The sequence below is a fragment of the Pipistrellus hanaki genome (assembly GCF_964339955.1).
Source record: "Pipistrellus hanaki genome assembly, chromosome: 17".
Classification (NCBI taxonomy): Eukaryota; Metazoa; Chordata; class Mammalia; order Chiroptera; family Vespertilionidae; genus Pipistrellus; species Pipistrellus hanaki.
Window position 1 is genome coordinate 48,689,297 of NC_140519.1, and position 25,434 is coordinate 48,714,730.

A 25,434-nucleotide genomic window follows, 5' to 3' on the forward strand; every position below is an offset into this window, starting at 1 on the left:
ATTGAAACCAAGAGAGAGAAACATCAATGATGAGAAAGAATCACCCATCAGCTTCCTGCACCCCCACACTGGGGATCGAGCCCACGACCCGGGCATGTGCCCTTGACCGGAATTTAACCTGGGACCCTTCAGTTTGCAGGCTGACACTCAATCCACTGAGCCAAACCAGCTAGGGCTCAGCCAAACAAACTTAAAAATATATATATAAAATTGATTTTTTTACAGAGAGGAAGAGAGTGGGAGAGTCAGAAACATTGATGAGAAACATTGATCAGCTGTCTCCTGCACACCTCCTACTGAGAATGTGCCCGCAACCAGGGTACATGCCCTTGACCAGAATTGAACCTGGGACCCTTCAGTCCGCAGGCTGACGCTCTATCCACTGAGCCAAACCGGTGAGGGCCAAACTTTTGATTGGAAGGTGACTTCATTTTATAACTCAAATGCTAATATGCATTTCCAGGAATAATACAGAATCTACTGAGAATTAGATTCAGAACGAATGTTTATAAGACAGCTCTAGAGGCAGTCCGGGTGAAGCTGATAGGGGCCAAGGTAACCAATGTGCGGACCAGTATGCTGGGAGAGCTAGGAGGCAGGCAGTGCCGCTAACAGCACTGAGTTCCTAGTAACACCGTGGGACACGCACCAGGACAGTCCGCTCGGAGCCAGGCAGGCGCGGCTTCCTTCGGTACATGAGGGCGACGGCTAGGCCTCACGTGTGCTTTGGGCTTTAGAGATCAATTACATGAGAATCAAGTATAAAAACCAAGTAATTCCACTCATTTTGTTACACACCATGACTGGATTTCTTATGGATTTAAAGAAATCTTGTGGAATTTAAGCAAATGTTTAAAAACAGAAGAACGACTGCTCGGGAAGCTCAAATCTCATGCCAGTTGCTGGTGCTAATCCTCACCTGAGGATATCTTATTCCATTGATTTTTTAGGAAGAGTGGAAGGGGGAAAGAGTTGGGGGCAGGGAGAGAACAGCCATGTGAGAAAGACAGGTTGATGGGTGCCGCCCACATGCGCCCCGACAGGCTGGGGATCACACCTGCAACCTGGGTGCAAGCCCTCGGCCAGCGCCCTGCACCCTTCAGTGTACGGCCGATGCCCGCCCAGCAGCCGCCCATGGCCGCTGTGGCTGACGCTGAGTATTGGAGAAGATGAAGTGAGACAGGACTGACGGATGCCCATCCAGTGCGCAAGGACGAGGAAGTGGGAGCGGGTTTTAGCGCTGTGTCCTGAGGTGGTGGTGGGTCCAGAGCACTGCAGCTCGACTCCAGTCATCACCGACGCCACTGTGAGCTCCCGGGAGAGGCCTCGCCCCCACCGGGACACGCCAGCCCGGAGCCCTGAGGTGAGGCTGTCACAGCGGGGAGGGAGAGGGCCCTGGCTGCTAGCGAGTGGAGGCCGGGCAAGCTGCTCAGCTCCCCGCAGTCCACAGGGCCGCCCCCTGCGAACCCTGGTCACGTCTGGGCAGTCACCTCGGACCCGCTGTCTTAGCCCCCCTGTGGCTTCTGTGAGGAGGAAACGGACTCGGAGACCACGGAACACCAGAGAGGAGAGCTCGGAGGACACAGCCTGACCGGTCCAGATGGGTCCAGCGTCACAGAAGCTGCAGGAACAGGTGTGCACACAGGAACACCGTGCCCACCGGATGTGTCCTCCAGGCCCCCCACCTGGGCACCCTGGTTCCGGCCTGACCCTCCGATCCCGCCCTAGATGCCCCGCCCACGGCCAGGGCAGGTCTGGGAGACACACTGACCACCCCTCCCCGTGGCCTCAGGAAGAGGTGGCCCTGAGGCTGGAACGCCAGGACACCAGCACCACCGGGCCGCCCTGGCTGCGGACGGGTGACTCAGACCGGCCGTGCCCCTGGCAGCAGCCCCAGGGTCTGCAGGCGCGGAGAGAAGGACGGGGACCTCCCCTGACAAGTCCCCGGGACTGTCCGTGTCTGAAGGAAAGGAAAGGCCACGCACGGAGCCTTGGCGGTAACACCTGTTTAATAGGTCAGTCACTGTACAGGTCATATTCTTCCTGAGAATAACTTACACCCCGGCACTACAGGGAGGGCAGTTCTCCGAGGCCCCCGCCCGGCCTGCTGCCCGGGAAGACACGCGAGGAAGGTGAGTACGCGGCGGCGGCGGGCAGTCAGCATGGCTTTCCTCTTTCCGTATAAATTATAGAAAAGGCGCGGGCGGCGCTGGCACAGCGTTTCTGCCGAGAGCATCGCTACAAACGGGCGCGCCGCTCCGGGGTCTGCCCCACAGCTGTCCCCGGAGCCCGAGAGCGCGAGGCCGCAGGCGCCAGGGCGGCGGTGCTTTCCTCGGACACGCCTTCCGGAAACGCCTTCCGACACGCGCTCGGCCGCCCTCGTGACGCGGTGGCAGCATGTGCGGCCGGAGGGCGTCTGCCCACAGTGGGGCCAGTCCGCACACTGCTCCGGGCCCCCTCCGCCTCTCGCTTCCAGCGAGTCCGGCCATTTCCTGCCACAGTCTCTGCACGGCCTAACGCTTCTCCCGGACAGTTCCATTCTTAGAAAAACGCCACATTTTGGATCCGGACTTTTCTGAACACCATGATTCAAGAAACAACAAAAAATGACCCCAAACCAAAATGTGGTTAAACGATGAGCTCGTCCACCAGCCGTCAGTCATCAGAAGCGCCGAGCGCCGGGCTGTGGTGCACAGGAGTCGGGAGCGGGCTGCGCTCAGTGCGGCCTCGCCTGCCCCAGCATCTTCAGCCTGGCCTGGTCAATGACGTCCAGCAGGTTCTTGGCGTCCACGGCCAGGGCATGCGCGGCCGTCAGCATCTGCTTCTTGTACTCCTGCTGCAGGCTGGTGAGCACGTGCTGCTGCGCCAGCCGCATCTTGCTGATGAGCTCGCCCAGGTCCGAGTTGAGCAGCTTCTGGGCCATCTCGACCTGGAGGCACAGGAGGGAGCCCAGGGCTGGTCAGGGGCCCACCTCTGCGGCCTCCCGGAGCAAGGACAGAGCTGGGAGGGTCACCGCACAGCCCGGAACCCGGCCGGTTTGAAGGGCAGCAGCAGGGCCCGCCCCATCCCGCCACGAGCCCCCGAGCAGGTGCGGGCCTACCTCGCGGTGCGTGCTGGCCGGCAGGCCGGGGATGGTCTCGTCCACGGAAGCCAACAGCGTCCGCAGGGCCAGCCCGACTTCCTAAGGGACAGGACACACGGTCAGGTCACAAGGCCTCACCCCAGCACCACGCTCCCTTCCAGTTACGACATTTCTGTGTTTCGTTTCTTTTTAAAAAAATATATTTCATTGATTTTTCACAGAGAGGAAGGGAGAGGGGTAGAGAGTTAGAAACATCAATGAGAGAGAAACATTGATCAGCTGCCTCCTGCACACCCCCCACCGGGGATGCGCCCGCAACCAAGGTACATGCCGTTGACCCTTGACCGGAATCGAACCTGAGACCCTTCAGTCCGTAGGCCAATGCTCTCTCCATGGAGCCAAACCGGTTTCGGCACATTTCTGTGTTTCTTTCCCTCGTTCCCTGAGCCCCACCTTTTAAGTTCCCCCAAAGGTTCTGATCTGATACCAGGGCTCGACTGCCCTGGGGCACGGGGTGAGGAGACGCTCGTGTGAGGAAGGTGCGGGGAGAGGAAGGCTGGAGCCCGTTTTCCTTGTCACCCGATACTCCCACCCACACTACGCCGCCATCTGCCTGCCCTCCTAGGTCAGACGTGCCCCCTGCCAGTGAGGGCGGGCGACACGCTCCGCAGAGTGCTCCCTGAATCCCTTCTCCCCGGGTGCTTTCTAGGGCCCAGGAGGCTGGCAAAGAGGTGCCACGGCTGTCACAGGCCTCGCTGGCCAGCCTCAGGTCCGCCAGCAACTGTGGAGTACCGGCCACACCAGGACATCCCGCCCAGGTGCTGGGACAGGAGCAGCCGCCCTGGCTGGGACCCGTGGCGGCTCACCTTCACCATGGGGACGTACTCCTCGGGCGGGGCGGGCTGGATCTTGCTGGACATCTCGATGACCGCCTTCACCAGGCCCGTCACGTGCTCGTACACCCGGTCATTGGAGCGGTCCAGGTTGGCCGTGGGCGGGGGGCTGATCTCCTGGGGCTGGAGCTGCCAACACAGAAGCAGTTATGCTCTGCGACCCGGGCGGCGTGCCCGGGCTCGTTAGGGAGCGTCTTTAAAAGAGATCAAAGCAGACTGAAGGCGGACTCTTGTTCTCTGGCGTCAAGTTCACTTGGAGGATGGCAGTGACATGACTCCGAGTGACACACACACGAGATCCTCCTCTTTCTAACTTTGAGCTCAGTTAAAGGAGATGCGGTGGAATCACACAAGATACTAAAAGCCCGATTCTCTCAGACTAGCGATTCGATGCCCCAGAATCATTGCCCCAGAGAAGCGTGCGCACGTGCCGCGGTGGTCAGAGGGCTGAGGGCCAAGCGCTCTGCATCGGACCGTCAGTGCCCACGGGGCCGAGTCCTGCAGCAGGGACTCCAGGGCGCCCCAGGCCGCCTAGTGGAGGGCTTTCCTGGCAGGTGACCGAGCGGACACCATGTGTGCAGACGCAGCTCCGGTGAGGCCGTGCTGGTGCCTGAGCCAGCGCAGTGCAGCGCATAGGCAGGGCCCGTGAGGGGGCCGCCCCGCTGGGCACCGAGCTGCACAGGCCTCTGGGGATCTCCCAAGCACCGCGCTGGTCTCTCCAGAGGCTCAGTCAGCACGGTCTGGCCGAGTCGCCGCTGCCCAGGGAGTCCGGACTCAGGGGCCCCATCTGGACTGGAGACTAAAGACAGTAGTCCCCCCTGCAGAGGTGCTCCTGTCTCTCACTCTGGGAGCCACCAATGCTGCTGCTGATGTGAACCAAGCACAGGAGCCCCAGACCCCGATTTCTGGTCCAGTCACATGCAGAGCGCTGGGTGTGATACAGAGCTGGACAGACACACAGACAAGATGTGCTTACCCTCCACGGCTATTGTTGAACGGAAGGTGAGGAAAGGTTAAAGGGTTATCAGAAGGAAAAAAGAAAAACAGTATTAATACAGGCAGCAGACAAACCCGTCCACACGAGCGGGCGAGCAGGAGCCCGTCTGCCGGCTCTCAGCCGCGCGTCCGGGCAGAGCCGCGCACCGCCCAGGCCCCGCAGCCCGTGGGCTGCCACGCACACGCCCGTTTCCACAAAATAATGGCGGAAACAACATGCAAAGCCCGAGAAGGACAATCTGCCAACTGTTCAAGAATCAGAAGAACCGGGGCCCGAGTCCTGCAGCAGGACTGCTCCCGGAAGCGCCGCGCTGGCCCCGGCACTCAAACTCGCAAGTGTGACCTAATGCTTTTCTCTGCAGCCAGAAGCAGGGACCCCGGGAAGCTGACTGGGGGAGCGCTCCGTCCTCTCCGAACACCTCTCTAAAGCAGGAGCCGGGGCTTCAGGATTCTGCGCGTCTCGGCCCACTGTCTGCCCTGTGCTGGGGGGCACGAGGGGGTCCCTCGGGGCTGCGCGCCCTGCAGGGCCCTGGGAGGGCAGGACCCGTGCTGCCGGGACGAGGGGAAGGGCTCCCTGAGGAGCCTCCGGCAGAGCCGCCAGCAGCACCGGCTCCACTGCGCTGCCTTTGCCACTCCCATCACAGCAGGCCGGTGCCGGAGGGACGCTCGCAGTGACACCTTGAGGCGAGAGCTCGGACGTCCGTCACTGGTCTCAATGCTGTCCGGACGGGCCACGCTCCACCCAGCTGAAGTCAAGTGTTTCCGTGACCACAGCCGTGCTCTCAGCTGATGCGAGGGCCTGCACCGAACCGCTGGCAGCCAGCCGGCAGGACGCGTGCTCCCCCCTCACTGCTCCCGCACACCCACATTCACAGGAAGGACGCACGCTGTCCCGGCAGACTTGGGCTTCTTCATGCCACCCCTGCTACACGCCACTCCCACCGTGAGAGCGGCACCTGCCAGGGCCCTGGCTGCACTGATCTGCTCACGCTGCCCCCTCAGCCATTGGGGAAGCTCGCTCTCCAGGCTCAGGAAAACGAGCGACGCTCACTCACTCACTCCTCCCTCTCTCACGGGCCAAGGACCCATGCTAAGAAGGGCTGTGGCTGTGTCCTCCTGTCTCCGCCCCGAGGACACCTGGTGTGGTGCCAGCAGGGCTGCCGAGCGCCAGGCCCAGCCCAGGGACCGCCCTTACATGGCACCACAGGGGAGCCCCTCCCAGGGTCCCGGGAGCCCAGCACACCAGGGCCCTGCTCCGGCCCCGGGCAGGTGGTGGGAGGGAAGGTTTGGAGCTTGGGTCCCTCGTCCAGCGGCTGTGCGCAGTGCAAGCTGCTTCCAAAGGCCGTTCTGGGGAAACAGGGGCCCTTCCCACTCGGCCACGTGATGGGCTTGGAGACGGGCCTCAGGTCACCCCCAGTCCTGATTTAATCGGTTTTTAAAACCAAAAGCCACCCACACTTCCTTCCAAAGCCACACTCTGCCCGGCCAGAGAAGACGCTGGGACAGCCGGGAGCTGAGCGAGGCCTGGGTCTGAGAGAAAGGGGAGGACCCCGGTAAAGGCGTTCCTGACTCTGCGGGGTTGGGAACACCCCGAGCTGTGCCCCCGGCCCGCCCGCAGCGCAGGCCCCTCCCCCAGACCGGAGCAGAGCCCCTCCTTCCCACCTTGACGCCCTCGTTGTAGCTGTCCCCGGGGCTGCTGAGGCTGGCAAGGCTGCCCAGGTGGCCGGGGGCTCCGGGGCGGGGCGGCTTCTTTGGTGGAGCTGCAGGATCTGGAGAAGGGAACGCGTCTCAGTAAGGAACACTCACACGCGCGGCCCACTGGTGCCCGGCACCAGGTCCCGCTGCAGCCTTCTCGGCGTGGGCGGCCTCTGGGGACCGGCACAGTCGCTGTGGCTTGCAGAGGGACCGTGACAAAAAGCTCAGAAACATGTACATGAAGACCCGCTCCCTCCACGTCACACAATCGGCTTGATAGGATTTCTTCTCCGCTTACCTGGCTTCCCCACCGGCTGGTAAATGTGCTGGTTTCCAGTCTGTAGGGACAGAAAGGTCGGTCAGCGCGACAGCGTCACAGCCACTGGCCCTCACCAGCCACCCCCCTGGAACCAGGTGCCGAATGCTGGCTCCAGACACCACCAAGACGAGGGCAGCTGCTTTAGGCCTCAGCTGGGGTCGGGCAGGCACACAAGCCAGTCATGTTAACGGGGACAGAGGACTGCGACAGCCAATTTGCAATCCTCCTAGGAGCCCCGCCAGGGAGCCAGATGCGGTGCAGCCAGCTTCCCTGCAGGCTCTGACTGCCATCTGACAACCATGGACAGTGATGCCCGAGCACGGGGAGTCTACGCCCCCAGGGGCCATGTCCTGGTCCCCCGAAGGCCTGCGTGCGCCGGGACCGGCTGGCCCCCGAGAACGTGAGCCCGCGCGGACTGGGGTGGGCAGCGGAGGTGTGGAAGCCCCGGTGGCCAGAGCAGCTGCGGAGGAGGGGGCGGCCCAGCCTTTGGAAACAGACATGGCTGTGCTGGCCCGGCCGTAACACCCACACGTTTAAAGGTTTGAAGCAGGTAGAGTGTGCTGGTGGATTCCTAGGTAGCAGGAAAGTTCAACCAACGAGAATGTTCTGTTCTCAGGACTTTCTTGATGCGCTCAGCAGTGCAGGCATCAGGCCCTGTGCGAGGCAGACACGCAGCTTTGCCTGGGAGGGCAGGCCTGCGGGAGCACGGCCTTCGGGCGTGCTCTGGTGGGACGTGTCTCCAGCTGGGGCCCTGAGGACTCGCTCAGCTGTGGTGGCTTCCGTGTCACATTAGTGATGAGGCGGACACTCACACACACCGGGCCAGTCGGGAATGCAGACTGCTGTCCTCACACAGCTGAGGGGGCGCCTGTTCTCAGGGCTCACGAGCTCAGGCCGGTGGATCACCACTGCTCTCCGGCCAAAGGGCCGCCCGCACCCTCAGCAGTCACAGCCTGAAGGCGGAGAGCGGCGGCCGCCGGCAGACCATGGAGCCCCCTGTAGCTGAGGACACGGCCCCGTGTGCCTCAGCCCCAGGAAGGAAGCAGCCACAGCCTAAACTGCGGCAGCGGGCGGCTTTGGGTGCACTTCCCACAGCCTCAGTCCGCCCACCTGTGGGTGTGGGTGTGGGCGTGGGCAGGGCCTGCCTTCACGGGGTGCTGAGGACGCAGTGTGGGGCGCACAGCACAGCACCTGCAGGACTAAGCGCCTTCCCCACCAGGACGGCCCCCCTTCCTGTCACCCAGGCCTGGTGCAGCCAGTGCTACGAGGTCACGCGTGGCCCCTTCTTGTCACGTTCCACGGAGTGTTTCTGCCTCGCCCTCAGCTGGCCCACCTCAGCAGTTACTCGTTCCTTCCACACCTGCCTGTGTGCTGTGTCACACACGGAGCCCAGCCCGCTTTCCTCACCAAGCCCTCCTGGTCACGCTCACAGCAGGTCCCAGGGCAAGGGCTCTATCCTGCCGAGCCCCTCTCTCTCTGTGATTCAGGACAGAGTGCTCCCCGCACAGGAGGAAGGGGGACCTGTCAGGTGGCGGGCGGATCACCTGACTCATGAACTAAGGATGCATCTCTGCCAGCAGGGCCCGCCGCACCAGCCTTCCTGGACTGACACTGAGCACGCCACGCCCCCAGGCCACTGCAGGGCACTGGCGTCCCAGTGCAGATGCAACAGCTCCTGGCCTGTGTGCCAATGTGAGCCAATAGCTCTGCCTAACGGAGCCACCGGTGACACTGGCTGCACATGTCTGCCACCTAGCGGGCACAGGCCCCTGCTCCTGGGCGCTCCTTTACGTGAGGGAAAGCTGTGTTCTTGTAAGCACACACCTGCCGATGGAGTCTATCAAAACAGTTCCCTCCTCCCAAGGACCAGGGAGAGTTCTAGCAGGTTCTAAGTAACTGGGTGAATCCTAGGCTGGCTCCTCATGGGAGCTGGGAGGCTTTCCCCCGACACACCCAGGAAAGGCTTGACTGGCAGCAAGTGTCCTGAGACTGGAAGGGCTGTGAGCGCAAAGGGGGAGCTGGGAACTCAGCGTGTGCCTGTCAACATCAGCGCGAGGCCCTGCTGCTCCAGGGCGCAGAGCCCAGCTCCCACGGAAGAGACGGCACTGGTGGCGAGGTGGGACCGCCGCGTCTGAGCAGGGACACGGTGCGGGGCCACAGAGTAGGTGGCCGGGTTCGGAGGTGCCACGACAAGGACACACCAGCCCACGCCCTGCTTACCGGGCCCTGGAGACTGCCGTCCTCCCTGTCCACGCTGCTGCGGGAGAGCCGCACATCCGGTTTCTGGAGTGAAAACAGAACCACAGCTTCAGTCTGGGTTAGGTTCCTTCCTTCTTCAGTGCGCTGTCCTCACTAAGGGAGCAGACTGGGCCCCAGTTTTGGAAAAGTTCTCATAAGCCAGAGACGACAATCCCACGTGCTCACAAATAGGGTTGGGCCTGCCCCCGAACCGGTCCCCCTCCCCCTGCCCACCCGGCCCCTCCTCCAGCAGAGCAGAGCCTTCCCCGCACCCAGAACCCCCAGAAGAAAAGGAGCAGCGCACTTCCTGCGCCCGCGGGGCGAGCTGCGTGGCCCTGGCCCTGCCCAGCAGCGGTCCGATGGCAAGTTCCCCTCAAGCACCCACAGTACAGAACCAAACAGACGTGGTTAACGGAAATGAGCACAGAAACGGCACGAACCCTAGGATAAAGGCTCGGTCCACACCACCGGGCAGCAGCCTCCAGCCACCAGCGCGCTGCCACCACACGGCCCCTTCCTGGGCCCACGCTCCCAGGGGCCTGTGACCGGGTCATGATGGCTCCCCCAGAGAGGCAGCTGCGGCGAACCCGGCTGCGCAGTGCTGCACCGGGCGGGCCGGCATCCAGGACACGCCACAGGCACGGCCGGGTGACGAAGAAAGGGCTCCGTCTCACCCTTCTTTTAAAGGCACATGTGCACAAAGGGCAACAAAGCCACAGAATTCCCACCCTTACTGGATTAACACTGGCACATTACTAAGTTATTGCCGCATCAGGCGTTCAATAAACCAACACCTCCTGTTAGTGGAACATCGGGGCCATTTCACGTTCAGTGTGGTAGCAGGCTGTGTCAAACCGAGCAGAATCCCCATTACTTCCCTGGGACAGGCAGGAATGGAATTACTGAGTCAGAGGTTCTAACGATTGGAAAGCTCTGGGTGTAGCTGTCAGGCTGCTCCCGGCAGGTGAGTTTACCTGCTGGGTGCGAGTCTCTCCCACCATGGACGCAGCCAAGTACACGAACAAAACGCTACGCTGGGGGTGCCCCCTTTCTGGAAGAGAACACCTGTTTCTTCTCATGAGGCGCTCGGCCCATGAGGTCAGAGGCCCTGGCACGGCTCCCCACTGGGTCTTTAGAGGACACGTGGGGAAGAGCCACCTGCATGACGCCCCTAACCCACTCTCACCGGTGAGACGGAGCCCACGGGTGCCTGGCACAGCAATGCGCACATGCCAGTGCTCAGCACACGCTCCAGGAGCCGCCGACGCCCCCGGGCAGGCAGGCCTGCAGGGAGGAAGCTGCGTGGAAAGGCAGGGTGTGGCGGCTCCGTACACAGGAGCCAGGAGCACCTTCGACCTGCGGAGGCGTTTCATTTGCTTTTCTACTGCAATGAGCCACGTAAGCCCATTGTCTGCTGACGGAATACGGAGCTGCATTTCCCGTACTTACAAGAACTACCCATTTTCTGTCCATGGGAAGAAGATGAAGTGACATGCTTTCATTTCTTTATACTCCACAGTTCCCTAAGGTATACTTCCCCGAGGGGGGATTTCAGTGGGAAGGGACAGGTCTTCACCATGCGTCCACGGGTGAGTGGCCATGACGGAGCTCCCCGCAGGCCGACAGTGCCTGACCGGAGCCCGGCCGGCTCGAGCAGCGGCCGCAGAGGCGAGAGATGGCTCTTCCCTGCTCCCGGGAGAGGTGAGTCTCCCGTTCCCCCCAGGACCCTCCGGACCGGAGGACAGGAGCGGCTCCGATAAGGCGGCGGCTCCAGCTGACCTCTCACGCTAACAGGTACCACATAACAATGGGGGCTCTCTGTTACTGTCCCCACTGTGTACCATCTATTGTGTTTTATTTCGGTACAACATTTATGACCATGTGTACACAGTCAGTGTAAAGCTCAACGCGTTTTCATGTGTGCGTGTCCCTGCCTAACACACCACCCAGATCAGGATGACCCAGCAGGCTCCTGGCCCCCCGCCCAGCGGACACCTGCCTCCGCCCGGCCACAGGGGCGAGTGGCTGAGCTTCACGTGTGGACTCAATGTGCGCCTGTGCGTCTGCACCTGGTGGTGCCCGTCCTTGTGGCGGTGGCACAGCACTTGCTGTGTGAATCTTGCCTATTTCGTGGTCAAGGGGCAGGTGGGTTACCTCCAGTTCCTGGCACCACACAGGCACGCACACTCCCTCTGCTCAGCAGCAGTGACAGCCAAGGCACTTGAGGTCCTAGGGACACGGCCTCCCACAGGTCCATCTCGGTCTTGACTCCCCATCACTATCCTTCCAAACACTTCATATTCAGACTTTCACTCCCAAGCCCCGCCACCTTGAACTATACTGCTTCGCCTTCAAACCTGGCACCTGACGTCAGGAAGAAGCACTGGGGATGTGGCCTGGCCCAGAGCCAGAGCCAGAACGAGCAGCAGAGTGGTCTGCAGACAGGCTGTCCCGGGGCAGCTCTGAGAGGAGAAACAGCTCAAATATGTACTTCCTGTCTGCGGACACAAAGCAGGCTTTATGGAGGCAGGCGTTCTCACTTAAAATTAGACTTCTGTCTTGAGCCCAGTATCCCATCAGAAAGCTCCTGTGCGCGCAGTGACAGAAATAAGGAACAAAGGTACTCTGTGTGTAAATCACGCCCAACCGGGAAGGGTGCTGGGAACAGCCTGGGACTGTGCTCTCTCCCAGCTCTGCATTCGGCTGGCTCGGAAGGACACAGCTGAGCAGGGATAAGAGAAGGGAGTGGACACGCCACCATACACAAGTGCCGTGGGACCCGGCTGTGTGACTTTGGGCAAGAGGCAGCCACTGCAAGAATGTGTGCTAATGGACACACACATCTGGGGGGTCCTGGCACACACCAGTCTTCAAGAAAAGGCAGGAACTATTCACAACTAGTGGCCCGGTGCACAGATTCATGCACACTGAAAGGAAATTAATTAGGGAAAAAATTTTAATATCACTATTCACCCTTTCTCTACGATAGAAGTGTCAACCAAATTCATGATTGATAATGACAGATGGAAATACACGTGTGCGATCGGTGCCAGCGAGAGCTTTGTATTGTGCATGCATGAGTCACGGAAGACGCTCGACTTCTAGAGCAGTCTGAAATAGTTAGGACTGTTAAAGTGCATAATGAAAAAGCCTGGCTTGTGTGTTGTGTATCTTTTTGAAAATGTCCCTTTTCCAGTAACTGGGTTTATTTTACTGAGCCAGGGCAGCAGGCGCACAACAGCTCTGATGACACCGGAGGCTGCCTGCGCTGACAGAGGACAGGCCTGCCTTGGAAAGCCCGCGGCCCTAGAGGCGGCGTTTACGACTGGCAGGCTCTGCGTCCTCAGGACACAGGGCACGCACACTCCATGGCCGTTAGCTACCCGCTAACGAGAGAGAGTGAAGGTTCCCCAGGTCAGCCGAGAAATCCAATCAAAGGCTCTGCAGCTCCCGAGCAGCGATCCCCTCAGGCTCCTCGGCAGAAACCTCTCACTCCATGTCTTCCTCACCCTGGGGTCAGGAGCGGAGGAGGCATTCTGGGACTGTCTGTAGGAACGCTGTGTCACAGGAGGACCTTTGGGACACATGACCTAGGAGTCTAGCTTCTCATCGATGCAGCTCATGGCAGCGATGGAGCTCAAACCAAGGAAGAGCGAAAAAAGCCCTTTGAAAATTAATGGGGTGCTCTCCCTCCACTGCCTCATGTCATCCTCTCTCCACTATGAGGAAACCATCACCCGCACATATGGCGGGAGTGAAGTACTTCACAGGCTAAGAAATTAAAGCATGAAGACAGAAAACAATGCAGGGTCCCAGTAACAAGGGTTTTTAACTCTCCAAAGACTAAGTTCTTCTCGTAATGCCGGCTGAAAGGAGTCAGGATGGGAAGGACCTCAGAGTGCCAAACTGCAAAGTTTTCCCACCACCGCCAGGCCCTACCCCCTCTCTCCCCCCGCCCCCCGCCTGCATGGCCCGAGGCCCTGTGTGGTCTGTCCCCTTCATTCCTGCGCTCTGGCCTCTGGGCTGTCTTTCCCACCCTCAGCCGTACTTGGCTCCTTCCCAGCTCGCCTTGGGTCCTGGTGCTTGGCGTGCCCTCTCCCTGGAATGTTCCTCCCAGATCTTCTGGGGCTGTCGCTCTTGCCATTTTAGCGGCTCAGCCTCCCCAATGACCCGGGGCTGCCCTCCCCTCGGTGCTCAGTGCTCTGTCACAATCGGGCTGACCCAGGAGGACGGGAAGAAAGGAGGGGCAGGAGGAGGCCATCCTGGGGAAGCTCCAGCAGACTTGACACCAGAGACTCAGGGTCAGACTTGCATTTTAGGAATATCACCGAGGCGGTGGGGGGACCATGCTGCAGAGACCCCATTAAAATGCCCGGCGGAAGGAAGGCTTCCTGATCCCATCTCCTCGCTCTCTGTCACGTCACTGCAGGCGGCCCCGTCTCCACGGCCTGCTACTCTCAGCCCCACCACCCACCACATGGCCCTAACAAAGACCAATCCGGAGTGCGGCCATCACAGTGCACCTTAGGAACCAGCACTGTGCTGATCCTGAAGCCAATAGGCCGTGACAAGAAACAATTCTTCTCCAATGAGCATCCATTCTAACTCCCAATGGAACACCGCACACAAAATAAGCCGGCCTGGAAAGAAGGCTCACCTATGCCTGAAGAGGGCTCTCTCTCTGGGAGGCAGGACCAGCAGAAACCCAAGCAAAACGCTCCAGGTAACTCAGGTTAAACCTTTTAAAGTTTTCTTTCCTTTTTCTTTTTAAAAAAATACATATTTTTATTTATTTCAGAGAGCAAGAGCCAGAACCATCAATGATGAGAGGGAATTGTTGATTGGCTGCCTCCTGCACACCCCTACTGGAGATGGAGCCTGCAACCCGGGCAGGTGCCCTTGACTGGAATAGAACCTAGGATCCTTCAGTCCGCAGGCCAACGCTCTATCCACTGAGCCAAACCAGCCAGGGCAAAAGTTTTATTAAAAACACCACCGCCGCTTCAATATATTTAAAATGTCTGGCACAAATACACCAAGTTATTCTTAACGGAGAAAACCATTAGAGGCACTACCTTTAAAACAAAAGCAGGCGGCCAGCAAGGAGCTACTTCACACTGACGTTGGCCAGGAGAGAAGTGACTCCAGGAGAGAAGGGCACGTGTCTGAGAAACACTGAGTGAGGCGGGGAGCGACAGCTGTGCATTCGGAAAATCCAAAGGAACCGGCCACTGAGATGTCATGTGACAGATACCGGAACATCCAAGACAATTCCTAACCACCAACCACATGTGCACACACAGAAATACACAACGACAAATTCGATCGGAACGAGACACCAGTCTCAGCGACAGGCAGCTGTCAGTGGCGGCAGCAGGTTCTCACGGAGCAGACAGGCGGCTGTCCGTGTGCAGGCTGACACCTCGGAGCTGTGTCTGTCAGTCCGGTGGTAACACAGAGGCCACAGAAACACTCCCACCTCTGAGCCTACAGGCCACTGCGACCCTCAGACACCGACACTGAGACAGGGACTCCAGGAAAGCCAACCCCACACGGCCGTTTCAGGAAGCGGGAGGGCGGCCAGCTCTCCTGCTCTGGGAAAGAGGAACCTCTACCCCAGGCCCCAGCAGGTCTACGGGAGGAGGGACATCTCCGAAACACATTACCAGGAACCTCTCCTCTTTCTCCAGCCAGCGCTGGTCTTCCTCCATCTCCTGCTGCTGCCGGATCAGCCGCTCCTCCATCAGCTGTGTGGGCAGCACCTGTCCGATCCCGCACAGGTCCAGCGCCGCAGGGTCCTGAGGGCAGAAGGCACGGCGGCTCTCAGGTCTCCCGGGGATTTCTTACGTCTCCCCTGTCTTCCCGGGAGGAAGCAAGGTGGTGGGACAGGTGGCGTACACGCTTGTGGGAGTGACTTTCCTGGGGCTGCAGGCTGATGCATGCCAAGTGTCTTTAGAAAGTCTACAACCTCTAGCTCAGCGCCACCAGCAGGGAGACTCTTGACGGAGGAAGTGAGCCTCCGTGAACAGATGTGCTAGTCCTAGCGGGCAGTGGACGATCTGGGGGTGAGCAGGACCCCACGACAGAGGCAACAGCACTGACAGCTCGTCTGCCTGCTCCTTCCTCAGCTCCAAGCCAGTTCCATTCAACCTGGGGTCTGCCTTCCAGACGAAGGGGCTAATGCCGGTGGCGTCCCTCCTCTCTCTAATAAGAAAGATTCCCGGCCCCAGAAAGCACTGAGTAAAGGAGCCTCCGGAGCTGAGAAGTAGGTCACCAAATCAAGCCACCCCAGGATTGAGGAGGAAAGGCACCTGGGCAAAGCTTGGTCAGTAACGAACAGAAGACTGGCAGCACCCAGCTTACCTCCACGCTGGGCTGCCACATGGACATCTCCTGGGGTCTGTGATTCCACGCATCTGTTTGGTCCAAAAGGGCTGCCTGCCCCGGGTACATGCTGCCTGCCATGGCTGGGATTCCGTGTGAGCCAGGGTAGCCAGAGACCTGCGGGCGAGTGGGTGGTGGGTCAGGTCCGGACACACGAGTTCTGCAGTCTGTGCCCACGAGAGGAGGTAACTTAGGCCAGAGAATGCTGGGGGGTCCAGTGACGGCCGCAGCCGCTCGTGTCCAGTTCACCTTACGGGCAAAGGGACTTTGCAGATGGATGTAAATGAGGAACTGGAGACCGAGGTGGACCTGACGTGACCTCAAGGTTCCTTAGAGAGCGCAAGAGGGAAGTGCAGGGCAGGGGAGGGAGACTGACTAGTAAAGATCAGGAGATCCTCACCGACTGCTGGCTCTCAAGGTGGAGGAAGGTCACCAGCTAAGGAATGCAGTGGCCCGGGGGAGTCTGTACTGAGGCCCAGCAGACAGCTCCGCAAACACGCCCGCAGTCAGACCTTACACTTACTGCAATGGGAGCAGCCGTCCACAGGCTGCACCACGCACTGCCAAGGAGCCCCTTTCTGCCCAACCCAACAGACTAAGCCCCCAAAGGCTGTGCCCTGGTGAACAGGGCTGGCAGTGGGGGCCAATCTTCAATTCTAACAGAGACGAATGGGCCCGACAGGAGACAGCCAGCTAGCCTGGAGACAGCGTGCGCAGGGGGAAATGAGGCCTTCTTCCTCCGCGCCCTCTCTCCGTCCAGAGAAGACAGAAGGACCTGCCCTGTTCCCACAGCTCAGGATGGCCGGTTCTCTGTCAAGTTTTTAATGAGATAAACAACAGCCAAATACCACAGAGCCTGCAACAGAGGTTTGCATATCTGTTGGGCCTCCAGGCACTGACACACCAGCCTCCCTCCCGACAATATGGAATTCAACTGTCAAATGAGACAGAGATAGTGCTCTCAGGTTACTAAAGCCAACACTTAACAGTAAAACTTCTGCTGAACATACATGCTGGCTACCCTTACCATGTTTGGTTGGAAGGACATATTGCTGCCAAGGAACAGTTAGGAATTTTCACAACAAAGAGCTTTCGAATGACCTCAGGCAGTTCTCTCTGTACCTCACCGCACATGGCAGGACCAGACAGCACGTTAGGCTCAAGAAGAGCCCAAAACACCGCCAGGCAAGTCCCGCCGCTGCGCTCACCTCCAAGAGCAGGAGGCTCCTCCCCCTCTCCGCCAGGATAACACACACGTGTCCTTTACGCACTGACGGTTGTGCGCGCCACTGCAGGCACTGAAAGTCCAGGCGAGCCCCTGCCTTCGGGGACCCCACTACCAACAGACACGCACCAGAGCCAGCCTGCAAGCGCCATGGCCGGCGCGCCCGTCACAGGGCGAGGACCCAGCTCCCGGGACCCGAGCGCTCCCTCTCTGTGCTGCCATCTTCTCTTGAAACAATGCTGGGTCTGACCCCTGCTCAGTGCCCCTGTGCCCCGACTTCCTGCTCTTAGGAAAAGCTGACGCCTGCCCTCAGAAATCCAAACCAACAATGGCTGGCTTTGCTCTGGCCCCTCCTCTCAAGCCTTCACTCCTCTGTGCAGGGAACTCGTCTGCAAGCCCACCCGCCTTCCACACCTGCCCACCTGGCAACGCATCTGGACTTCTTGTTTGTTGTTAGTCCTCACCCAAGGATATTTTTTCCACTCATTTTGAGAGAGAGGGAGAGGGTAAGGGAGGAGGAGAGAGTAACATAGATGTGAGAGAGACACATCAATTGTTTGTCTCCCACCACTCCTGACTGAGGCCAGTTATGTGCCCTTGACCGGGAATTGAACCTACGACCCTTCGGTGCATGGGCCAATGCTCTAACCACTTAGCACACCAGCCAGGGCTCATCTGGCCTTTAAGGTACTTTTGAATCTTATTCGTGGCTCCCAGGAGAAGTGCCCCGTTGAGTGGGTGCCTGCTGGGTCCTGTGCTGAGGGAGGGGAGGAAGGGAGCAGAGCGGCACTGTGGGCCTGGGACACTTCCCCAGCTGCTTTCAGAGCAGCGAGCGCTCCCAGCCCCACATGAATGTCAGGACAATGTGCCCCTGGCAACACTCCTGCGCACACAGGTAACAGCACAGACACACCACGTCCTTCCCGATCCCAAGCCGTGCCCGGAAGGAGAGAACACATCTTGTCTCGGTAAGGCCGGGCGTACCTGGTAGTGGTTGGTCTGAACCATGTGCTGTGGGCTGGGATAGAATCCTTCGCTGGACCTCGGACTCGGATAACCCGGCCTGCTGGGCTGCGAACAAACCACAGAGCATCACATGAACGGGCGCTTTGATTACTTTGGTAAATCACAAACCCTGGTTCTACTGAGAATAATAGAAGGTATTTTTCTAACAGAGTTTTCTTGGAAAGAATGATAAAAGGGACCAAGACATCTCAGTGGGGTTAGAAACAGTCTTTTCAATAAATGATGCTGGCCGAAACCAGTTTGGCTCAGTGGTAGAGCGTCGGTCTGAGGACTGAAAGGTCCCAGGTTCGATTCCGGTCAAGGGCATGTACATTGGTTGCGGGCACATCCCCGGTGGGGGGTGTGCAAGAGGCAGCTGGTCGATGTTTCTCTCTCATTGACGTTTCTAGCTCTCTATGTCTCTCTCTTCCTCTCTGTAAAAAATCAATAAAATATATTTTTTAAAAAATAAGAAATAAAAAAAATAAATGATGCTGGAGCAACAGGTGTCCACATGCGAGCAAATGACGCTGGGCCTTCCTCACAATATCCACAAAATCAACTCAAAAGGGGTTGTGACCTAAATGGAAGAGCTAGCGCTATAAAACTCCCAGGAGAAAACACAGGACAAATCTGTGGGTTAGGCAATAGTTTTTTGGCTATGACACCAAAAGCTCAAGCAACAAAACAAAAATAAATAAACTGGATTTCATCAAAATCAAAAGCTTTTGTGTTGCAAATGGCAGCATTGGAAAGCATGAGAAAAGTGAAAAGACAGCCCACAGAAGGGAAGGAAATATCTGCAAGTCGTCTATTGGGAAGAGCCATACCCAATTATAAATGACAAGTGTTCCCGTTAGCAGGGGCGGAGGACTTGTGGACCCGGGAAGCCGTGCGACGGCCAGTGAGCGCAGACTGAGAAGATGCTCAGGCCACGCGGCCTGGAGGGAAAGTGCTGCCGCTTTCCGGCTCTCGGCGGCTGGCTGGGGTGTTGGTGAGGAACAGCATCCTTGGGCCTCGCCTGCCCACTCAAATACAGCCATGGCGGGGGTGGGGAGACGCCCCCCCAGGCACCAGAGGCTAGTGCTAAGCTGTGCTGTGCTGGGGGTGCCCCTTTGGCTCTGCAGCCGAGAGCCAGAAAGCAGCTCCCACCCAACCCGACCTGAAGGGAGCAGGCGGGCGGGAAGGACTCCCCTGAAACAGAGCAAAGCGGACAGCACGGGGCCCAGGCTCAGTCCCTCTCCTGCCTTCACCGTGACTGGACGTGAGCGAGCGAGGTCCCTGAGGCCAACAGAGAAAAAGCCTCCCCATGAGGAGCTCAGTCCGTGCCTGGGGGGGTGGGGTGGGGACCAGAAAGAGCATTTTAAAATCACAGCAAGTGAATCCAATCCGAGCGCACCGAGCGCACCAGCAGGAGCAGACAGGAGACCAGCGCTGGAGTGAGGGTCACTCTTAGGACCTCCCGCAGGTATGGCTTCCCCTCCAGGCAGCTGCCCACCCCGGAGGCACAGTCAGGGGAGGAATGTGAGTTGGGTGGGGGCTGTAGCTACCTTGGGCGGAGCTTCGTCGGACCCTCCGGAGTCCCAGGACACTGTGACCTGTCGCCTGGACTCCATCCTCACGCGCTCCTCGTGCTGAGCCTTCTCCTCCTCCAGGATTGTGCTGCAGAGACAACACAGGGGTTAAGGGGCCGCAGGCAGCCAGCACACACCAGCCCACCCCACTGCCTGGAAGCACAGGGCTAACAGAAGGCAATCAAGAGTGGGAAAGAGGATCAGGTTTCTGACTCTTCACAAAAGGACTCAAAAATAGCTGAGTCCAAACTGCAAGCCCAGCTGCAGCCCAGCTACAGGTCAGAGGACAGCTGGGCAGACACAGAAGTGGGGGAGATCCAAGACGCGCCCAGGCGGGTGATGTGTGTGCCTACATGTGTTTGGAGCAGAGCAGACTTGCCTCGAGCGCCCCGGCACCTCACCCACACAGACACGCCCAGGACAGACTCCTCGTGGGAACCTGGGCCCCAGGAGCCGGCATGTTATGGGGCAGCTCAGCAATGGCCATGACCTCCATACACCGCCGTTTCCTACTCGCTTTCAGCTACCAAGTGCTTCACCCTCAGGAAAACACGGAACCAGTGACAGCAGGGCAGTGCATCTGGAAACACCAGCTGCTTTAAGCTGCCAGGTGTGGGTAGGAGTGCTGTAGGCGGTTAGACGGACATGAGCAGAGCAAGGAGTACAGGTCACCAGGATGGGACCCCCAGGTGCCTAGCAACGGATAGCCAATGGCTGGGGGAGACCTCAGCCCCAGGATGACCTTCCTCCCCTAGCAAATCGCTGGTCATGAGGTTTGGACCCCTGACCTTTCCCCCTTGAGGTCACACCTGCGTGTGTTGGGAGCAGTTGTGTCTCAGCTCCAGCCCAGACCAGCAGCAAACCCAGCCGGGCTGACGTCAGGACCAGTTGCCCTGGATCCTGACCCTGCCTGGTGCCGCCACGCCATCAGCGGAGCGCAGCCCTGAGAGGACTCGCTGGAAGCCGCCGCCTCTCTGCTGGGACCTTCCCCGGGGCTGCCCCACCTCCGCCCGAAGCCCAGAGGATGGAGGCCAGTGCTCTCCTCCCGGGAGCACAGCCTGCTGCCCTCCCTGAGGGCCTCGCTCCCAGCTCCCAGCTCCCAGGCCCTCCCTCTCCTCCAGAACCTGTCTGCAGAGCCAGTTCTCCTGGGAGTGACTTCTACCCGCGAGTCACCCAGTAAATGCTCTCTGTGCTCTGGGTCTAGCTGAGTTCTGTCCCAGCCGGAGCCCAAGGCCCGAGGTTGCCGAACCCACAGGTTAGAAGCCTGGAGCCGTGCCCCCGCCTACAACAGCAGCACCTACTTACCACCGCTCGCCTACTCAGGGCCTCACTGCCTCCCACACGCCTCTGTGCCGGCCGTGCGGCAGCCTGGTCCTGCTCTCTGCCATCCGGAAGCTACCCAGAAGGCCGCCACGCCGGCCCCTGCCCCCTGCCCGTTGCCCTCGGGCCCCGGGTTCAGCGGGCGGCAGTCTGACTCTTTCGTCCGTAAGACACGGTAATCGGCTCTCCGACAAGCCTGCACGGCCGAGCTCTAGGAATGCAGCCGCCCGGTGGATGCAGAGTCCGCGCCCAGAATTACTCATGGAGTGAGGTCACTGCAGCGCTCGCTCCGATCTACTGTGGGAATGTGCTCGCTGCCTCAGACAGACATTCCTGCCTGACAAGCAGCAGGCTGCTCACCCGCCAGCTCCCAGCGCGGCCAGGCAGGAAGTGACAGTCACCAGTGCCCGCGCAGCGGACTGTCACCGCAGGGAGGGTTCTAAGGAAAGGGACTGCTTCCTGTTTCCGTGGAAGATCCCACCTCCTCAAACAGGGTTCTGGCTTCTTCTTGCTCCAGCTCGGTCATCATGACCAAAGAGACACACAGCGTCACCCCCAAGGCGGGAGGCGCACGCCGCCAGGCGGCTGGGCCCGGGGACATCACTCCTAGTCAGATGCGCTGAGACGGGATGGTCTGTTGCTTTCGCTCCCACTAGGCCGATCCCGCCCTCACATGCCGGACCCACAGGTCCCACACCAGCTCCCTGAGCACTTGGTGGCCAGAGGGTCACGGAGCAGGGGTCCAACCTGAGACACTGGCCCCAAAGGAGCCACCCTCTCTCAATCACCTGATTCGCAAAATAAATAACGGACCCTGGGAATCAGAATTTCCAAAACCTACAGTTTAAGACAACTGAAAAATCTACAAAAATCAAGAAAAAAGGTCAAGTTAAAAAGTCCTTTTTTCAAGTAAGAAAAACCGAAGCAAACTATGGTAAGACCACGTGGGACATGCTCTTTAGGGAAGGGGCCCCACTGGGAAAACATGGCATGTCGGTCGTTTGGTGAAATGGAGTCACTGTGCCCACGATACCACATAGCTAACGAGCGGTCCCGGCCACGGACCCGCCCCAGCTCCGTCCACCGGAGTCTCCACCACCTCGCTTCCCCTGCTCTCCGCTCCCGACATGCTGTCCGAACCACTGTTACCTTCAGCACCCCGCACCCTCTGCTCGGCCTGGGGGTCTAGTGGTGGGCTCCCCGCAGCCGTCACTCCCATCAGCTGTGTGGCAGCTGCAGGACAGTCACTTCCACTGAACAGGTCAGCCTCGTCCCCACGAACACAGACAACCAGGGAGCAGTCCCCTCAACCTCAGCACGCCATTCTCACACCGCAACACGAGCCGCTCCTGAGAAACCACACTTTGCTCTCAGAGTGGTCAGGAACATAAATAATCCACAAAGCACCTGTTTTCACAGTGGAAGACGATGCCACTGGTGGACTCGGGGCACGCAGAGACATTTCTGAACTCTGAGCAGCTGCTGCCGAAGAACCAGAGCAAGAGCTAGAAAGTGCATGTCAGGAGGTCGGATTTAAACATATTTTCCCAAACGCCAGTATTTTTAGTCGCCAGACGTTCTGCTGGGAGCTCGGGGCTGCCTCCTGGGAACTGGCACGGAGCCCTCACTCCTTTCCGGGGACATGGCTCAGCCTCAAACTTGCAAGCAGATGGACAATAAAGCCAAGACTCACTTCACCACAGACACAGGCGCTGGGTCAGCTTATCCACAGGCCCCACTGGGAAGCGGCGAGAGGAGGGGGAGCACTCATTCCCCAGCAGTCTTATTCTCATTCCCCGGCTGTGACAGAAGTCACCGAAGACCTGCGGCAGGGACAGGGCCCCCTGGGCTCTGGGGAGCTCTGGCAGTGTCCGCCCGCAGCACGCCCTCCCTGTGAGGCCTGCTCCCGGGGCCTCGGCGAGCTGGCACAGGAGGGAGGGCTTATTAAATTTCCGCTCTGGAGCAACAAAACATGACTTCACTCAGAAGGCATTTTCATGGAGAGCGAGAGTGGGCTAATCGGCTCCTCACTTCCAGGGCTGACACAGACATAGTGCCCTCTGCGGGCTCACAGCGGCGGCAGCTGGCAGGCCGGCCAGGACACAGACCGGGGCTGTGAGCACACCCAGCCCGGCGCCGCAGCCTGTCTCCTCGTTCATAGAGGAGGCCTCGGGGGCCTCTCCATCGCTCGGAGCTCGGATGGAGACAGGCGTGGGAGGAAGAGCCCGCCTAAGTGAGCGGGATCCTTCTGTTCTCCCCCTGGCCTGCCTACAGCCTCCTTGGGGCTCCGTGCCTTCATCTGCTTCACTCTCCGTACTTTCCCCCAGAACACTCCTCTTCTTTGAAACTAAACCCTGCAGCAGTTCTCCTTTTAGATATAATTTGCTTGAATGAGTTTTTTTGTAGAAGACTGGACTTTGGTCACCTCAACATCTTTTATGGTGACACCACACCATGTGTCGTGGACACAGGGATCAGGCTGGACCCAGAGCTCCTCAGGCTAATCTGAAAACTGTCCATGGAAAAGCCAGAGGGAAACGGCTTATTCTGAAACATGATCTCGTCTAATGACCAGCTCTGCCTCTGCACAGAGGATGGAGCTGACCTCCCAACACAGCCGCAGCCGGGGTCCATGCAGAGTGTAAGGCTGGAGCCAGCGTGAGCGGGGGTCTGTGATGGGCTGGCCTGGGGTGAGCGCCCTGACCAGGGTGGCAGCCTCGGCCTCTGCGCCTCTTCCCTCACAGACAGGCCGGGCAGACTGGCGTCTCGTTTCACGGACACGCTCACTGAAACCACTCTCTTTGCTTATTAGGTACCTAAAACTGTCGGAAATAATGTACTTTTGTTTAATTGTGTTACCCATCTCAAAATTATTAATAGAGTGATTTCTACTGAAATCTCCCTTTAAGATGGTGACCTCTTTGTATCTGCCATGTTCGAGCACTCCGAAGAGAGGTGACCACCCTCTTGCAGGCAGGGGCTGTGGACATAAGTGGCTGGGGGAGCAGGAGAGCCCCCCGGACGGCTAGTCTGGGAAGCTGACAGAGGCAGGCACCGGCATAGGGCGGGCCCACATTTCAGAGGCCGCAGCCAGAAGCAGGCCCAAGCCTGCTGGTGTGAAGAACCCAAGTGTGAGTCACCACAGGAGAGGGGAGGTGAGGGGGAATCCCAGTAAGAAGAGAGCCAGGCAGAGGGCTCCTCAAATTCTGAGTATCGGTTCTGCCCCAATCTCTAGCGGACCTGAGTCGCCCACGTACAAGGCAGGTTCCGAGAAGCCCAGCCAAGGCTAAGAGGACGGAATTACAATGTGGTGCTGCCCACACCGTGGAGAGAGAGTCTGCCATCTGAGACCAACTGAGTTAACTACTTGCTAAAACAAACCAACCAACCAACCAACAAACCAAGAAACCAGCCAACTAACCAAGGTCTTCCGGAAAGAGTGCAGAGCACTGTATGGACTTAAACATGAAGTATTTTTTCCTTAAAAAGACTGTTTTACACGTTAAGTGTCAGCCTGTTTAGTCTTCCGGCGGAAAGTAGTGTTGGTGACTGGGAGCGTCATGTGTTAGACACAAAACATCTAACCTTACGTTGTGAGGTTACGAACACACATGAATGCAGCACACAAACCCTCCAGCGCGGACAGGCTGTCCGTGGTGGCGGACGATGACGAGCTCTCAGTAAACAGAGAGTGACACATGGCTAGGTCAGCCCGGGTCACCAGAGCAAGACAAGCAGACGCGGGTGGGAGAAAGGTGAGGAGATCAGCTGCTGTTTCACTCCTCTCAGGCCAGAACGAGGGCCTGAGCCCAGAACTCCTCTCCTCCCCGCAGGCTGCAGGCGCATGTGGTTTGTAAGTGACGCGGAGCCTGTGCTTCTCCTGCCACCCTTCCCCGCCCCCACCTCCCTGTCCCTCTGCACCTGCCCTGGCAGCGCTGGTCTCGTTCTGGATGCTGGTTACAGGAGTGTGCCTGGTTGTGAAAATGTAATGAGCCGTTTACTTCTTGGCATGTTTGTATGTTCACATCTTTGTATGTCAATAGAAAGTTAAATATAAAAACATGGAATAAAGCTGTAAGCGGTACGTAAGTCTATTTGTGCGCTGCCCTTGTCTGTCTAGAACGGGTTTAACCAAGTGCAGCAGCTTAGAGCGTTTCCCTCGGGATGCGACGTGGCCGCGCGGTGCCGGCAGGAACAGCGGTGCTGGCAGGAGCGGCGGGGCAGGCGGAGCTCCTCGGGGCGGGCTTGGAACACACGCTCCACAGGGCAAATACGAAAGCCGTTACGGTCCTTGGCACAGTAGCTATTAAAAAATTAACTGAACTTACCAGCGGTTAAACAACATTTCATTAGAAAACACTGCATGTATGAGCTGTCAGTCACACAGCACAGAAATACCAGAGACACGTGGAGAGAGTTCACGGAGGGCCGGCCCGCGCTCCGTGGAGGGAGTGCGTCAGGTCCATCTTATTCGCGCCTCGGTGCATTCACACCGTAAGACACAGGATGGAAAGACAGACGCTGAGTGACAGAGACCCGCCCGTGACAGGGGGGCCGAGCCCTTCAGTCTACCGGACAAGGCTCAGGCGAGGAAGGACACCCAGATGACCACGGCGGGCGGCGGGCCCCCTGCTGAGCCTCTCTGCAGCCTTCTCTTTAAGGCAGACGAGGAGGATGGGGTTTGGGAAACATTACTAACTGCC

The 25,434-nt window shown here is 58.9% G+C and overlaps 1 protein-coding gene and 1 long non-coding RNA gene across 23 annotated transcripts in view; one reads left to right on the forward strand and one right to left on the reverse strand.

Moving 5' to 3' along the window:
• LOC311612048 overlaps positions 1-25,434 on the forward strand; it is a 107,919-nt gene that overhangs the window by 44,887 nt on the left and 37,598 nt on the right. The gene's annotated exons all lie outside the window — the stretch shown is intronic.
• Positions 1,984-25,434, reverse strand: part of PTK2 (protein tyrosine kinase 2) — a gene marked incomplete at its 3' end in the record, with an annotated part of 100,853 nt that continues 77,402 nt past the window's right edge. For 14 of the 22 annotated variants that reach the window (XM_084864642.1, XM_084864658.1, XM_084864653.1 and 11 more), the window contains 10 exons: positions 19,388-19,499; positions 17,817-17,903; positions 15,587-15,724; positions 14,890-15,021; positions 9,206-9,268; positions 6,965-7,004; positions 6,634-6,740; positions 3,949-4,104; positions 3,101-3,181; positions 1,985-2,929 (listed from right to left, as the gene is read on the reverse strand). In XM_084864642.1, the coding sequence (XP_084720768.1) occupies positions 2,717-2,929; positions 3,101-3,181; positions 3,949-4,104; positions 6,634-6,740; positions 6,965-7,004; positions 9,206-9,268; positions 14,890-15,021; positions 15,587-15,724; positions 17,817-17,903; positions 19,388-19,499 (1,129 nt within the window). Of the gene's footprint in view, positions 2,930-3,100; positions 3,182-3,948; positions 4,105-6,633; positions 6,741-6,964; positions 7,005-9,205; positions 9,269-14,889; positions 15,022-15,586; positions 15,725-17,816; positions 17,904-19,387; positions 19,500-20,716; positions 21,348-25,434 lie in introns of those variants that run through there. The other 8 variants (XM_084864663.1, XM_084864643.1, XM_084864662.1 and 5 more) reach the window with 3 other exon arrangements.